General features: G+C 43.1%; 1 protein-coding gene across 5 annotated transcripts in view; it reads left to right on the top strand.

Moving 5' to 3' along the window:
* Window positions 1-13242, top strand: part of Galc (galactosylceramidase) — a 57205-nt gene extending 43963 nt beyond the window's left edge. For all 5 annotated transcript variants that reach the window (XM_076551172.1, XM_076551173.1, XM_042261016.2 and 2 more), the window contains 6 exons: window positions 1036-1122; window positions 3027-3177; window positions 4238-4418; window positions 6361-6524; window positions 7809-7885; window positions 11346-13242. In XM_076551172.1, the coding sequence (XP_076407287.1) occupies window positions 1036-1122; window positions 3027-3177; window positions 4238-4418; window positions 6361-6524; window positions 7809-7885; window positions 11346-11492 (807 nt within the window). In that variant the 3' untranslated portion in view covers window positions 11493-13242. The remainder of the gene's footprint in view (window positions 1-1035; window positions 1123-3026; window positions 3178-4237; window positions 4419-6360; window positions 6525-7808; window positions 7886-11345) is intronic.
* Window positions 13243-14638: the final 1396 nt, after the last annotated feature.

Below are 14638 nucleotides of genomic sequence, written 5' to 3'. Positions count from 1 at the left end.
TTATCATTGTCAATGTGGCACATATTTACTGACTTTAGTGAAATTATTGTACTACATAATGATTATAATTAATGATAATTATTAAAATATAAAAAATAACTTAAGATACTTTTAGGGCATTATTAAATATCCATACTGGATCTTCACTTTTTGTCCACATGTCAAATCAATATTCACTTAGTATTTTTGTACTTATCATAATATATTTTTTGAAGAAAAAATGATTAGAATGTAATGATTACCTTTGAAGAAGTTCCATTTTGTGTGGATGACAGTAACATACAAGAAGGCAGAAGAAAGCAAGCTAAGATTCTGTACTAATAAGTGAAGAATTTTAAAATAATTAAATGTTTATCAGGGATTCGTTCAGGCACTAAGATCTGTGTGTGACATTGCCAGTGTCCTCAGGTGTTAATGCAATGGGTTAAAAGAGTAGAGAGATTTATTGTCTGCAGCGCTCTCCCCTGTAAAGGGAGCAGGCAGTTTTCTCCTGGGACCCTGAACATAGTCACAGAGGAAAACACATTAAAAACAGGCATGTTTCCAAGCATACTCACTTTAAGGTAGTAGTTTAATAAGGAAACGCAGTAGTCAGATTCTTGCCTACCTGAGCAAGGTCATAGAACACACATTCAAAAGGAGATGATGACAGAACTACTTCGAGCATGCCCAATTCAGGATTATAAGGGTCCAGGCTGATTCGATCCCCTACCAATGCAAGTCACTGTCTCTAGGGCTGTGCAGATTTCCTTCAGGTTTCTCTGGAGTGTCTTAACAGAAACAAAAACAGAGAAGGACAACGTGGAGGGACTTCCATGCAGGCATTTGTTGCTGGTGGTGCCTGCTTTGCTTAGTGCCTAGTGTTCACAGGAAGTGAAAGATTTGTTTGAGCTTGACTTCCTGTTTTCAAAAGTGTTACTGTTTCAACATTGAGATGACTCAGAAACTTGAGACAGTGAACATTGCTCTTTTTGAGGTATTCATTTCAGGATATGAAGACTCTCTCAAGCATGCTGTCTTGTGTTTTCTCCCCAGAGAGAAATACAAGAGCTCCAGGTGTGGTACACCAAGCTTGGAGGACCATCGGACAGAATTCACTTTAAACAACTGGATTCTCTATGGGTAGTCTTAAAATTGATCCCTATGTTTGGGGCGTCACGACAGGAAAAAGGAACACATTTGATTAATGAATTAAAATGAAGTTGGTTTTATGGCTGCAGGACAGTAGAGATAAAAATGTCCCCGTATTTTTCTTAAGGAGTAATCCCGATGAAGGTGTGACAAGCCTCTGCATCCCTAGCCATGCTCTGTCCTTAAGCACGTGTTTGTGTTGTGGATGTGCCTCCATTGTCCGGCCGCCCAGGGGAGAGATGTTCATCCCATTTGAGATAGTCCTGCTCCGTCCTGGGCTGTGTCTCCTTCAGTTGACTGTAGGCAGTTCTGGCCTCAGCGTCTTTCTCGTCTTCACTATTGTTCCTTCTTCTTCCTGCTGCCTCTTCCCGTTCTTCGTTGTGACTCATCATTCAGAAACTGCCTAAGGTTTCAACGGACTCCAGTCTGAGTCTCGGGGCCAGCCATCACACTGCCGCTAGAGTGGTGTGCCTGAAGTGCTTTGTTGTGTATGATCAGTTTCCCGTCAGTTCACATTCCCCACGTGACCATCACTGTCCTATCACATAACCACCTCCCCCTCCCTCGTGTCCTCCTCCACCCCCAGGCGGTAGAAGCCAACTTTCCAGAGGCAGATCTCAGGAGCTGGCCTTTGCTCACCAAGTAAATTCTAGAATGGCTTCCTTCATATCTGCGAAGATAGGTCAGCTCATGTCGGTTTCTTTGAAGCCTGACTCACCTGGCTCAGTGCAGGACCATGTGTGGGTCTCGGTAAATGCTCCCCCACCACCTTGGCTACCTTGAGCTTGGGGCTCTGCCTTGATTTGCTTTTAGTCCAGCGGCATTTGGAGCTTGGTACTTGGTGACTCCTCAGGGAAGGTTTCAAAGAAAGAACTGGCCCAAGCAAGCATATTATGTCATCTAATTGACTTAATCTGCTGCATTTATTAATAATAATGTTCTGACAATTAACTAGGCAAGATCAATGATTAAATACCCATTAGAACACTCTCTGCTTGTGTAATAATTTGCTGGAAATAGCATAATGAAATTGGCTTCCCTCATAGGAATATTATCTGGAGTTAATCCTGAGCCAGAATATAGCACTGGATGTTCACGGTTCTGCACCTCTTTACCCTTGAAGCCAAGATATGGTACTAAGGCCTTTAATTCAGTGTAGAGAAAACTTATTGAAGTTTCAAAGATGGGGTCAAGCTCAGTGCCCACATTAGTTATGCAGGGATTCTAATGTCTGCAGAGGGCTATGCTTATCACAGGAACTGTGCTCTAGAGAGTGTTCCCCCTGGCCACACATTGAGGTGAGCCAAACAAGCCCTTCATAAACATCTGGTCTAATCCTCTCAACACCCCTCTGAGATAGGTATTCTTAGCCTCGAGGATGAGACGAAACACTTAGAAAGACAGAGTTGCTAGGATCATAAATGTGACATTAACCTCACCTACTAATTGAAATTAAAACGGAGCATGTAGTAAGCAGATTTTAATTTTTTATTTCTCAATTGTGAAAGGTTTCTTATGCTTAACAGTTGAGTTGTCTGTGAGGTTTTGTGCAGTCTTTTCTGTTAGGAAAGCTCTGGAAGAGACAGCAGGCCTCTGAGTTGCACCAATTGAACAAGCTTTCAAGAGCTTGGAGTGCAGTGGAAGAGGAGACTGGCAGAGACTGTCGGTCCTCTTGGTCTTTGCCCTCCACTTGGTGGAATTCTTTCTGTAAACTGTCATTTATACACGCTTGTAAAACACCCTCACAAAGCGTCAAGGGCCTCAGTGTTGCTGTGTCTTCCCCGCGTGTTTAAGAAGCCCTAACGGAGAGACTGTCTAAGTGTATTTCTTTTAGGCTGCCCCCTCCTGTGAGGTCCCTGGCATCTGGCCGTGAACGTGGCTGTCTTCTTTTCCAGCTCCTCGACAGCAGTGGCAGCTTTGCCATGGATCTGCAGGAGAACGAGCTGATCACACTCACCACTCTGACCACAGGTCGCAAAGGTGGCTACCCTCCTCCTCCCAAGTCCCAGCCCTTCCCGAGAAGCTACAAGGATGATTTCAATGTTGGTAAGCGGTTGCTAACCAGGCGTCACCTGTCACCCGTCTTCCATCGAAGTAGAGCACTTTGTGCTTGTCAGACTGTGTGAACGATAGCATGATGTCCAAAGTGCCTTTTGGGCCCTTAGAGTTTTATTTGCTTAAAAGATAGCTAAGGTTTCCAGTTCTTTGAGGTGAATTTGTATCTGAAAGTTCCAGAAAAAACAAAACGCAGAAGTCATCAGGGGAATGAAAGTTGTCGCTCTAAATTATTTTGGGTGGAACTTAAGGTGATAGCTGGGTGTCGCCTCCTCGGACCTCACTAGCCTTGTTTTTCATGTACTGCCTAAAGCACGTTTCGTCTCCATCTCAGTGCCAGGCAATTGAGTGCTAGAGGGCAGTCGTGCTATTGTTAGGGGCGCCAACTCATTGTTCGCTGGAGTTTAGCCCCCAGTCCTCAGGAGGATCTGTTCTAATGTGATTAGAGAAGCCTTGGAGGATGGACAGTTGGGGAAACCATTTGAAAACAGACACATGCTCACTGTGCTTGCATCTCTAGAGGACCCAGCAAGCAGCGACATTTGCTTACCAAGCAGAGGTGTTTGGTAGGACTGCCCGCTTCAAAGATGAGTCAAGTAGCTCTATAATGTGCCTCCCAAACTGACAGCTGTAGAAAAGATGAACATCGCCAGAGTGATGCACCCTCACCCTCCTGCAGGGGGCAGCACTGCTTGTTCCAACATGGGGACTCCTGCCTCTGCCACACACTGCTGGTCTCACATTCCCATGGCAGGACATGAACTTTCAGCTGCTTGACTGAGAAAGGCCCTGGGGTTCTGGTACTGGCATCTGGCCAACTATTTAGATCTATGTCTCCAAATATATCACAGACACACACACACACACACACACACACACACACACACACGTCTTTTGATCTAAACTTTGGTTGGGTGTAAGTATTATTTATGTTTTAAAAATTATTCCAAGGTTTCCCAATGCACCACAGATACAGAAAGGAGAGGACTGGGAAGGGGTTGACACTTGGCCTCGGAGATACTAAGCGGAGTATTTGTTGTGTTCTGAACAGATTACCCATTTTTTAGTGAAGCTCCAAATTTTGCTGACCAGACTGGAGTATTTGAGTACTACACGAATCTCGAAGACCCTGGACCCCATCGCCACACACTGCGCCAAGTTCTCAATCAGCGACCTATTACCTGGGCTGCGGATGCTTCCAGCACGATCAGCATTATAGGCGATTACCACTGGTGTGTGGGAGAGCGGCCCTCAGTGGCTAACCTTGTGATCTGGGTACTTTCTGAGTGAAGAGGTTGCAGTAGTCCTTCTTGTGTCAAGAACCGAATAGGCAGGTCATAATTGTGCGAACTCAAATGAGTAAATGAGTTTTTCCCATGTCCTTCCTTCAGATTATTCCAGTTTGATAATAACTTTGGCGAGAGAAATTTAACTTGAATGAAAGAGTTGAGGACACTTGGACCCTACAATATAATATAATAAATATGATATGATATAATATAATATATGTTTAATATTTATTTGCACACCTTTTAATTTGAATGCTTTGTTTTACCAGACTTGATTTGTTGAGCTGGTGTTGCCACCTGCTGGACAAACGTAGAATCACACCACCATAGCTAGGTGTAGGAAGCTACTTAAAAAGCAAACCAGCTTTAATTTTTAAGGCTAAGCAATTCAACCCTTTCTTTAGATATATAATAAACATATAAGTTATATTTTTTGTCCAGTTAACATGCAATTGAAAAATAAAACTTTTACCTTAACCTTTAATTTAGTTATGGAATTTTAGAGTTCTGACTTACTGTTCTGCCCGCTTTAGGTAGTATTTTCTATTTTTCTCATGGCTAACACCTTGGACGTACAAACCTACAAATTCTCTCTCTGTCTCTGTCTCTGTCTCTGTCTCTGTCTCTGTCTGTCTGTCTGTCTCTTTCTCTCTCCTCTCCTTTCTCCTCTCCCCTTCCTCCTCCCTTATTTGAGGTAAAGTTCATCTGTGCACAATTCACTTAAGAAGAAACTTAGAGAAATGTGAAGGACACATAGTTCTAGATCCAGTATCCCCCCTACTTCATTTCCAGAGCAGATGTCCTGGTATCCTTGTATCCTTAGCTTACTTTGGATAAATTGCATGACTTATTACTTGGCAATACACACGTTTTTTTTTTTCCTGATTGCTGTTAGGTGTTGAGTATGAAGAGGTTATTTTCAGGGAGGATGTTTTAGAGAGGTACTATTGTCTTAGAGGGAAAATGCTGTACCTGGTGACATGTTTCAAAGGAAACCAACCCAGAGGAGAGCTTATTGTGAAAGCTCTGATAGTTCCCGATTGGCCAAATCTTTGCCTACCCTTGATACACTCCCATGGACCAGTGAGCCTGTAACCAGTGCTTTACTGCGTCCATGTAGGTGTCAGGCAGACATCCTGTGCAGGGTAAAATGCTTCTCACAATGATATTTGTGGACCAGCACCATCATGTTACACAGGAAGTTGAGACAAGGACATTCAAGGGCCCATGGCAGACTTTTACTGAGTTAGGCACTGGGGAGATGATACCATTGTGCTGAGTTAGCAAGTTCCTCGTTATAGTTCATAGGTCCTGCTGCGGAATCAGCATACACTATTATCTTCAATTTTTTTTTTGAGATTTGTTTTTATGTATATGGGTGTTTTGCCTGCATGTATGTCTGTGTGCCATACGTATGCTTTGCTGGCAAAGTCTAGAAGGCATCCACTCTCCTGAAACTGGAGGTGCAGACAGTTGTGAGCTGCTGTGTGAGTGCTGGGTCCCTGGTGATAGAAATGTAAGTAAACCTTTCTGTTTAGAGTCACCAGAAACTCTGCCTTTATGCACTGTGGAAGTGTCTCATTTAGTAACACACTAACACGATGACAAATTGTTTTAGAATAGAAAGACAAGAAACATACTGTTATGGTACTTAAAATTAGTAAGTACTGTCCATTAACGAACTAAAAGAATCAACAGAGTTGATGAATTTAACCACGTGAAACTTGAAACAGCCGTCAGATTCTTGAAGCCCATCCTTGGTCCAAGCTCAGACGTAGTAGCCAGTCACTCTCTCACCTGAAGCTAGGAGGCATTTGCTAAGGGGCGTGTTAGTGCTAGGTTAGTACCGTAACTGAATGGGGTAATGGACTCTCTGATTCTGCAGGTCCAACATGACGGTGCAGTGTGATGTTTACATAGAGACCCCTGAGAGAGGAGGGGTATTCATTGCCGGAAGAGTGACTAAAGGTGGCATTCTGATTAGAACTGCTACAGGGATTTTCTTCTGGGTTTTCGCAAATGGATCTTACAGAGTTACAGCTGACCTGGGTAAGTGACATGTTTTAATGGGTCAGAACTTACTTTGAGCCTGTGTGTCTGGTGGGAAGAATTTCAATGTGTGTCGGCAAGCACTGTGCGATTCAGAATTTAGTGTTTTCTGGAGGAGGGCAGATCAGGAACGAGAAAGTAACAGCAGAAAGGCTTGTAGGACATTTGGGGGATGCCGTGCTGTGAGGGTGAGGGTAGGTTTGTGAAGCCCCGCGTGAAGCAGTGATGGGAGGAAGAACACACTGAGGAGACATTCGACAGACTAACCTTGTTGGTGCTTGTCGAAACCAAGGGACCGCTTGAGCCTCTTAAAATGGAGACTCCTGTTCCCTACTACACGGACTTCTTGGAAGCAGTTTGCCTTTTCTCACTGGCCTCTGTCTCAGCAGCACTGGCCTCTGCAGAACAGCTCCTACCGCAGAATGGGGGCCTAGATGCACGCTGACATCGAATTGCACTTAGCTCACACTGCTGTGGTGACAGCGGGGGCTTATGGGGGTAACTTCTTAATTCTCAGTCTCTTGACTTTCCATATTAGTAACTTGTCACATTAGTGACTTGTCACATTAGTGACATTTTTAAAAATTTTATAGTTTTCTGCTCTTTGTCCCAGCTCTGCAAATGAAATAATAGAGCGGTAACAGCTGATAAGGATATTGTCATAGTGTCATAGTGAGGAGGTACCTCATTGATGTTTTGATCCAAAGCAGAGCCAGAGACATGGGTTGCTTTTCCCAAAGTCCCCAGAACTAGTTAGTGGCAGAGCCAGAGCCAGGAATTTCAGTCTGCATCTTCAGTCCCCACTGCTGTAGTTTGCAATCACTTGATGTCCAATCCTAGGTTTCTTCCCGACATTCAAATGCCATAAGCGCAAAAGTAGCCTTTTCTCATCTCTCGCTATTGTAATCGATGCTGTTGTCATGTAAGCAGATCTGCTAGCTGACGGGCTTTTGTAGTCTTGGACTGCTCCAACCAGATAGAAGTGTATCTGTGGGTTTACATGCTAACACATCAGCCATAGCTAGTTTTTAGGTGTCTCTCATTCATTCTGCTGTGTGAGCACTTATGTTCTGTGGTGTAGCATAGAATTCAATACATGCATGCTTGTGTAGTGTGCAGCTGAATGAGGGATTCCCCTTTGAAATCAATTACAGATCTGGAAACGAAGGGACAATGCTTCCTTAAGGTAGATGCATGTAGGAACATGAACCTCCCTGAGTTGTATGATCCTGGGATTTAGGTTTTAAAAGTAGGCCGGTTGAGAGATTCTTTTTTGTGTTACAGGTGGGTGGATCACATATGCTTCAGGAGATGCTGACATTACAGCAAAAAAATGGTACACACTCACCTTAAGCATTAAGGTGAGTATTGCTGATGAGAAAGGATGGAGGTAAAATATTTGTGTAACTTTCTAGAATTTTCTGTTAGAAAACAAATGGAGGGATAGAAATGATGAAAAGAGGGGAGTCTGCTCTGGAATCATTAAAACATCCATCCATAGGATGAAATTGTATGTCAGTTACTCTCATGAGAACCAGGTGTTGACTTTTTAGACCACTATTTTCTTTTCTTTCCTTTTTTTTGTTGAAGACAGGGTTTCTCTGTATAGTTTTGGTGCCTGTCCTGGATCTCTCTCCATGGACCAGGCTGGCCTCGAAATCACAGAGATCTGATTGTCTCTGCCTCCTGAGTGCATGCGCCACCACCGCCCGGCCCACTATTTTCTTTTAACTTTGTTTTTGTTTTTTAAATTGAGGAGTAATTGGTTAAGTGAACAACTGAACTGTTCTCAGTGTTCTTTGAAGCAAAAGTATAAGTAGAACTAACAGGAGTATGCAAAGTTACAGAGGCTTATTTCTGGTAGTTTATATTCAAGATGATACTGGAGTAATCATAGGATAAAGGAAATCTAAAAATCACCATCAGCACCCTTGGTTGACCATGAGGTACTAACTGACAGTGCTCCCAAAAGATGCTGTGTAGAGAAGGTGTCTTGTAATGTGTGACACTTCCCAAGTAGTTCTTACCTACTTGTATTTAGGTTGTAAATAGAAATTAAAACTGAGACTCTAAGAACTTAATTTTTTTCCTCAGTATCCATTCAACCACTGAAAATGAGAATTCTGATTTTTAAGCTGTTTATTAATAGAGTTAAGGATCTGGTTGTGGGGTGTGGTGGTTTATTTGATCATTCCATTCTTAATGGGTATAATGTGTTCTAACTGTCCTTTGATAGAATGACCCCAAACATAGTTCCTGAATGCTTATGTGGTATGATTGGTAAAGACGGGTATTTAGAAGAAGAAGTGCATTTATTTCTTTTCAATTGCATTTAATTCTTCTTAATTACCTTTTGAGAATTTCATATAATGTATTTTGATATAGTCACCTCAATCTCCTACCAGGTCTACCCTCTTCCCTATCCACGTAACTTTGTGTCCTCTTTTTTTTTTATCTATCAAGTTCACTTTATATTGCCCATATCCTCTTGGGTATGTGACTATCCATTCGAGCATGTTCTATCTACCAGGGACCACATGCTTTAAGCAAACTTAACTTTCCTGTCTTTGTATCTATCAGTTGCCAATAGCTGCTCAGCGAGGTGTAGGATTCAAACCCACATCTTCTCTCCATGTTGGGATCTTGTCTGGCTTGAGCTTGCACAGGTCTCATGCATGCTGTTACAATTGCTGTGACTTCATAATACAGCTTTCCTGCTGTGTCCAGAAAACCCATTGTCTCTGGCTCTTATAATCCCTCTCCCTCCTCTTCCACATGGTCCCCAGGTCTCGGGAGGATGGGGTGTAATATAGGTGTCCTATCTGGGGTGGAACATTTACAAGTCTCTCATTCTATGCACCTAGACCAGTTGTGGGTCTAGGTGTTAACCACCATCTACTGCAAAAAGAAGTTTCTCTGATGAGGGTTGAAAGATGTGTTAATCCATAGGTATAGGCTTAAGTCACTAAGAGTTGGCTTAATATTATGCTCCTTAAGTGGAGTAATAGTTGTTAGGATCTCTCCTGGATCCTATGACTTGTCTAGCCAAAATTTCTTGGTCATGATAATGGTCAGGCAGGTAAGAGAGAAACTCTATAAGGTATATTCCTATGTTCATTTCTGCCATCAAAGGGTTTTTGAGATTTTGGTCAAATCAATTAACTTGTGCCACTCCCTGATTTGGAAATCAGGTGCCTTCTAGACTAGTCATGCTATATGAGGGAATTCATACTCAGGGCTGGGCAAACAGTTTCCTTGAAGAGCCAGACAGGTGACAGTTGGGTATGTGGTCCATGTGCTCTGTGTTGCACTTATTTAACTCAGCTGTTGTCACCAGAAAGCCATGACAAACAAGAGGTAAATGATCAGTGTGCCTGCATTCCAGTGAAAGCTCACTGTGGAGATAGGTGGCTGGCCCGTGGCCATGGTTTGCTGAACTTCATTCTAAGTCAGTAACTTAGAAGTGAGCACACATATAGTTATGAAGAAACTTGGGGTAATGTCATAAAATAACCCTCTTGCTCTGACTTCCCAACCATGAACATTAGGGAAGACTGTGCCAAGTGGGTGTTGCTTGAGTTTACATGTAAACGAGGCAGAGAGCAAGCTGAGTAGTCCTCATAGCCAGTGCAGAAGGCACCTGGGAAGCCAGGATGATTGGAGCCTGGGGAGTGGGGCCAGGAGGCACTGTGGCCCCTTGGGACAGGCTGTATGTTTAATATGATTTGTGTATGTGTGTCCCTGGACACAGTGCTAATGGTTACTTCTCTAGAAGTGGCAGGGGATGTCTAGAAAGTGCTCTGGAGATGAAGACAATTGTGCAGTTGTGTGGTCAGAGGTATGCGGCATCACACTGGGCATTAGGTGACTTGGATTCAATTCCTGGCTCCTCTGCAAAAATCTTCTACATAGAATTTTAGTCAGCCCAAGTCTCAGTGTCTCCACCCATAAAATTAAAGGGCATTGCATTATAATTTTGAGACAGAAAGATTTTGAGACAGAAAGATTTTGAGACAGAAAGGTTTGGGCCTAATGGTCCAACTCTCCACTCTTTATATTTTGAAAGTAGCCTGTTTTACATGGCTAGCTAATACTTGGTGTGCTTTTGAGTGTGTGTTCATAGTGTACTACAATAGTGGTAATGAAAGTTGAAACTGACAATTTACCATGTGTAAGGGAAATGTAATGGCCACTCTCCGAGAAAGACATGCTTGATTTCTTCCCATCATTCCTAGTAACTCACACCTTATGTGCACGATCCCCCCTCCACCTTCCACTTGACCTCACAGCTCTATTTAACCCGTGGCTGCTGCTCTTCCAATGTAAGAGTAGTCATTCCATATGGCTTTGTAGTGGCCTGGGGACAGAAAGTAAGGTGGAGGCTAATTCCTCCTCTGGCTGGGCACACAGTAATGAGACCTTAAGCAGGCAGTTGGGCTCCAGCAGACTCTGGAGGAATCTCTCACTTAGCCAAAGGACTGGTATGTGCAATGACTGTATTGTTTAATGGACTTCTGTCTGAAGCTTCACAATAATGCTATAAAATATTACGGGCTTATTTTTTGGTTTTGATTTGGCATGAAACATCAGGAAATATTGAGGTTTAACATATATTGGGAACTGTTTAGACAGGTACTTCTTAATTCTTTCAAAAAAATTTTGATGTATTTCAGACTTTTGCTCAAACGCGAGAAACTGTGTTTTACAGTTCTGGGTTTTGGGTGAAAGATGTGTACTCCGTTAAGTAGCTGGCTGCATTCTTAAACAGACCACAGAGAACTGTTTCCACGTTTTCAAGGGACACATTTCTCTCTCCTGCAGGATTATTTCGCCTCTGGCATGTTGAACGGCAAGGTCCTGTGGGAAAACGTTCCCGTGAAATACTCAAGGAATGGCTGGGCTGCGATAGGAACGCACACCTTCGAGTTTGCGCAGTTCGACAACTTTCACGTGGAAGCGGCTCGCTAGTACTCACAGGACATCAAGACACTATTTTGGATTTTCTATTTTTGACTTTGACTCAGGGCCAGTTTTGATGGACCTATAATATGAGCCTTTGAGGCTAACAATTATGAAGAGTAGATAGGGAAAATAGTACATTTTTTGCCAGATCCTGTGAAAGATTGAATTAGAACTAATTCCGGAAGGAATGCAGGTGTCTTTGGCATTGCCTGTGCTAGCCCTTAAGACCCATCGTTTGTTAGTCCCATCCTTCAGGAGTGGTTTGGGTGGTTCCTGCCTGGCAGCCTTGGCACTAATGCCAAGGTAGCTCTCTCCATATTGTTTGTAAATGATCATGCAGATGGCTGGGACCTGAGAACCACAGAGGTGCATTTGTGAGCACTGACGTGTGTCTAAGTGAGTTGAGGCTTCCTTAGAAGATGCTGATGCTTAAGAGGAAGCGGATGAACACTTCAACAGATACTCCAACAGCTGTCCTCTCTCTCTCTCTCTCTCTCTCTCTCTCTCTCTCTCTCTCTCTCTCTCTCTCTCTCTCTCTCTCTCTCTCTCACACACACACACACACACACACACACACTCCCTCTCCCTTCCTCCTTCTCTCTCTGCCTCCCTCCCCCCGTAATGATGCTTTTGGAATTGTATGAAATGATGGTGGGATGCTTTGAAAAATACCTCATTAATAAACTAACTCCAAAGCTATTTTGCACTATTAAAAATAATCAGGTTAACTTGGGTTGTTTGTATTCTTTATCTTACTTCTGACTTTTAACTCTTATCACCCTTATAACTATCTTGAGAACATTTCCCCCACATAAGCCAATGCTGTAGGTGGGTCGAGCAGCTTTCCTGTGCATTTCTTAGGCTTTTGCCGTATGTCCTCACAGCTGGATCTGGAAAATGAATGCCTTCATGTCTATATATGTGGAAGGAGGGGTCACTTAGCCTTTTACCAGCTCAACTGAATTGGGTCACCTCCTAATGTTTCTATGGCTAGATGCACTTATTATATTCCCAGTGTTTATATTTAAATGTTGGTAAGCATATTTCTAATTAGTACATTAAACATTAATGTAACTTTTAGAAACAAATCAGTTTTTCATGTGGGTAAAGTGAATTCTGGAATTCTTTATAAGAAAAAATGACTGAATTATTTCTACTACATGGGAATTTGTAGCAGTTTAACACTGTTAGAACTACAATGAGATTTTGTCTTGCTTTTGAAAACTTGAAGCTAATTACTGGTATAAATCAGATTAAAGAAAAATTATATTAAAACTAAGCCTAAGTGATTTATAGTATAGATTTTTAAATATTTTTGAAAACTAACAGGAAATTTATATATAAAAGAATATTCCCATTTTAAGAGTGTAGTTTGGTGTTTTGATAAATGTAAAGATTCCCTTGTAACTAGCACTCCAATGAAGCTATTGACTATTTCCATCACTCCAGGGGTTCCCTGTTACACCTGTACAATTAGCTATGAGAATAGTTTCAGGCAACCATTGATATTTCTGTTGCTAAAAATTTGTTTTGAAAGCGTGGTGCCAGTGACATGATGTGCTATTCATTCTTCTGAATGGTTGTTTTCCATCGGCCGAACGCTGTGAGGTTTGTCCAGGTTATCGCTTGCCGAAGTGATGCGCTCCTTTGTATTTCTCAAGAGAACTCCACTGGACGACTGTACCACAGTTTCGTTTCTCCGTCTCCTATTTTAGTGAGGTTAAAAATAAAACTCAGGATAGCATTTACGCACAAATCTTTGAGACCGTGCATTTATTTCTTCTGGATGAACTGGGGAGAAAGATTACTAGCTCTTATGTTTAACTTTATACAAAACCCCCAACTGTTCCCCAGAGGATCCTGTGATGTCACATCCCCTTCCCCAGTGCTAAAGTCCCGATGAAAGTGTCCGTACCCATGCTGTGTATTGTGTCTGGATACATGAAGGTTTCTGCACGTACAATTCTGTCATCTGTGGCCGCAGGGGGTGTCGCTTCTTTCCCAGTGGGTCTGCTTTATTTCAGAAGATGCTTGTTTGTGCTGGCTGGGACTTTCAGGTTTAACAATGGGGAGTGTTAAGATCAAACATCCTCACCTTGTTCCCAATCTTAGGAAGAATGGCATTCACCATTAGCATGATATTTCAGGTGGTTTCTTTCTCCCTCCTCCCTTCTTTTTCTTTTTTTTTCTTTTGTTTTTAGATCCCTTTATCCAGGGAAAGTTTCCTCTGCTTCTGTTTTCTGACCTTTCTTCCTCACAATGTCCTCTCCCCCACATCCACCCCCGCCTTGTGTTTTCTCTTCAGGTGAAGTGTGTGTGTGGGGGGGTAGTTTCCCATGAATATCAGCCAGCCATGGTATATCAAGTTGCAGCGAGGCGAGGCACCTCCTCTTCTGTTAAGTCTGGATGAGGCAATCTGGTAGGAGGAACAGGCCCCCAAAGCAGGCAACAGTCAGAGACAGCCCTTGCTCTCACTGTTAGGAGTCTCACAACAAGACCAAGTTACACAGTTGTAACAAAGTGCAGAGGGCCAATGTCAGTCCCATGCAGGCTCCCTGGTTGTGGTTTTGATCTCTGTGAGTCCCTATGAGCCCAGGTGAGTTGGTTCTGTGGGTTTCCTTATGGTGTCCTTGACCCCTCTGGCTCCCACAATCCTCCTCCCCCCTCTTCTGCAGGATTCCTCAAGCTCCACTTAATGTTTGGCTGTGGGTCTCTGTCTCTGTTTCCATCAGTTGCTAGGTGAAGCTTCTCTGATGACAGTAGAGCTAGGCACCAATCTATGAGTGTATCAGAATATCACTAGGAATCATTCCATTGACTCCCCTCCCCCCAAGTCCTGTTTGGTTCTATCCTGGTCTCTGGTGTATACTGCCTCTGGGTCCTGGCCCTCAGGGGTAAGTTCCCTCTCTGGGTATGGGTCTCCAACGGGACCAGTCATTAGTTGGTCACTTCCACAGTTTCTGCACCACCTTTAACCCAGCACATCCTGTAGGCAGGACAAATTGTGGGTTGAAGAGTCTGTGTCCCAGTCTCTCCACTGGAAGTCTTGCCTGGTTACAGGAGATGGCTGGTTCAGGCTCAGTATCCTCTTTGCTAGGAGTCTTAGCTAAGCTCACTCTCATAGATTTCTGGGAGTTTCCATTGCTCTAGGT

This window comes from Peromyscus maniculatus, chromosome 14 (assembly GCF_049852395.1).
Source record: "Peromyscus maniculatus bairdii isolate BWxNUB_F1_BW_parent chromosome 14, HU_Pman_BW_mat_3.1, whole genome shotgun sequence".
NCBI lineage: Eukaryota > Metazoa > Chordata > Mammalia > Rodentia > Cricetidae > Peromyscus > Peromyscus maniculatus.
The sequence above is the reverse complement of the archived record's forward strand: the minus strand, read 5'-3'. Positions and strand labels throughout refer to the sequence as shown.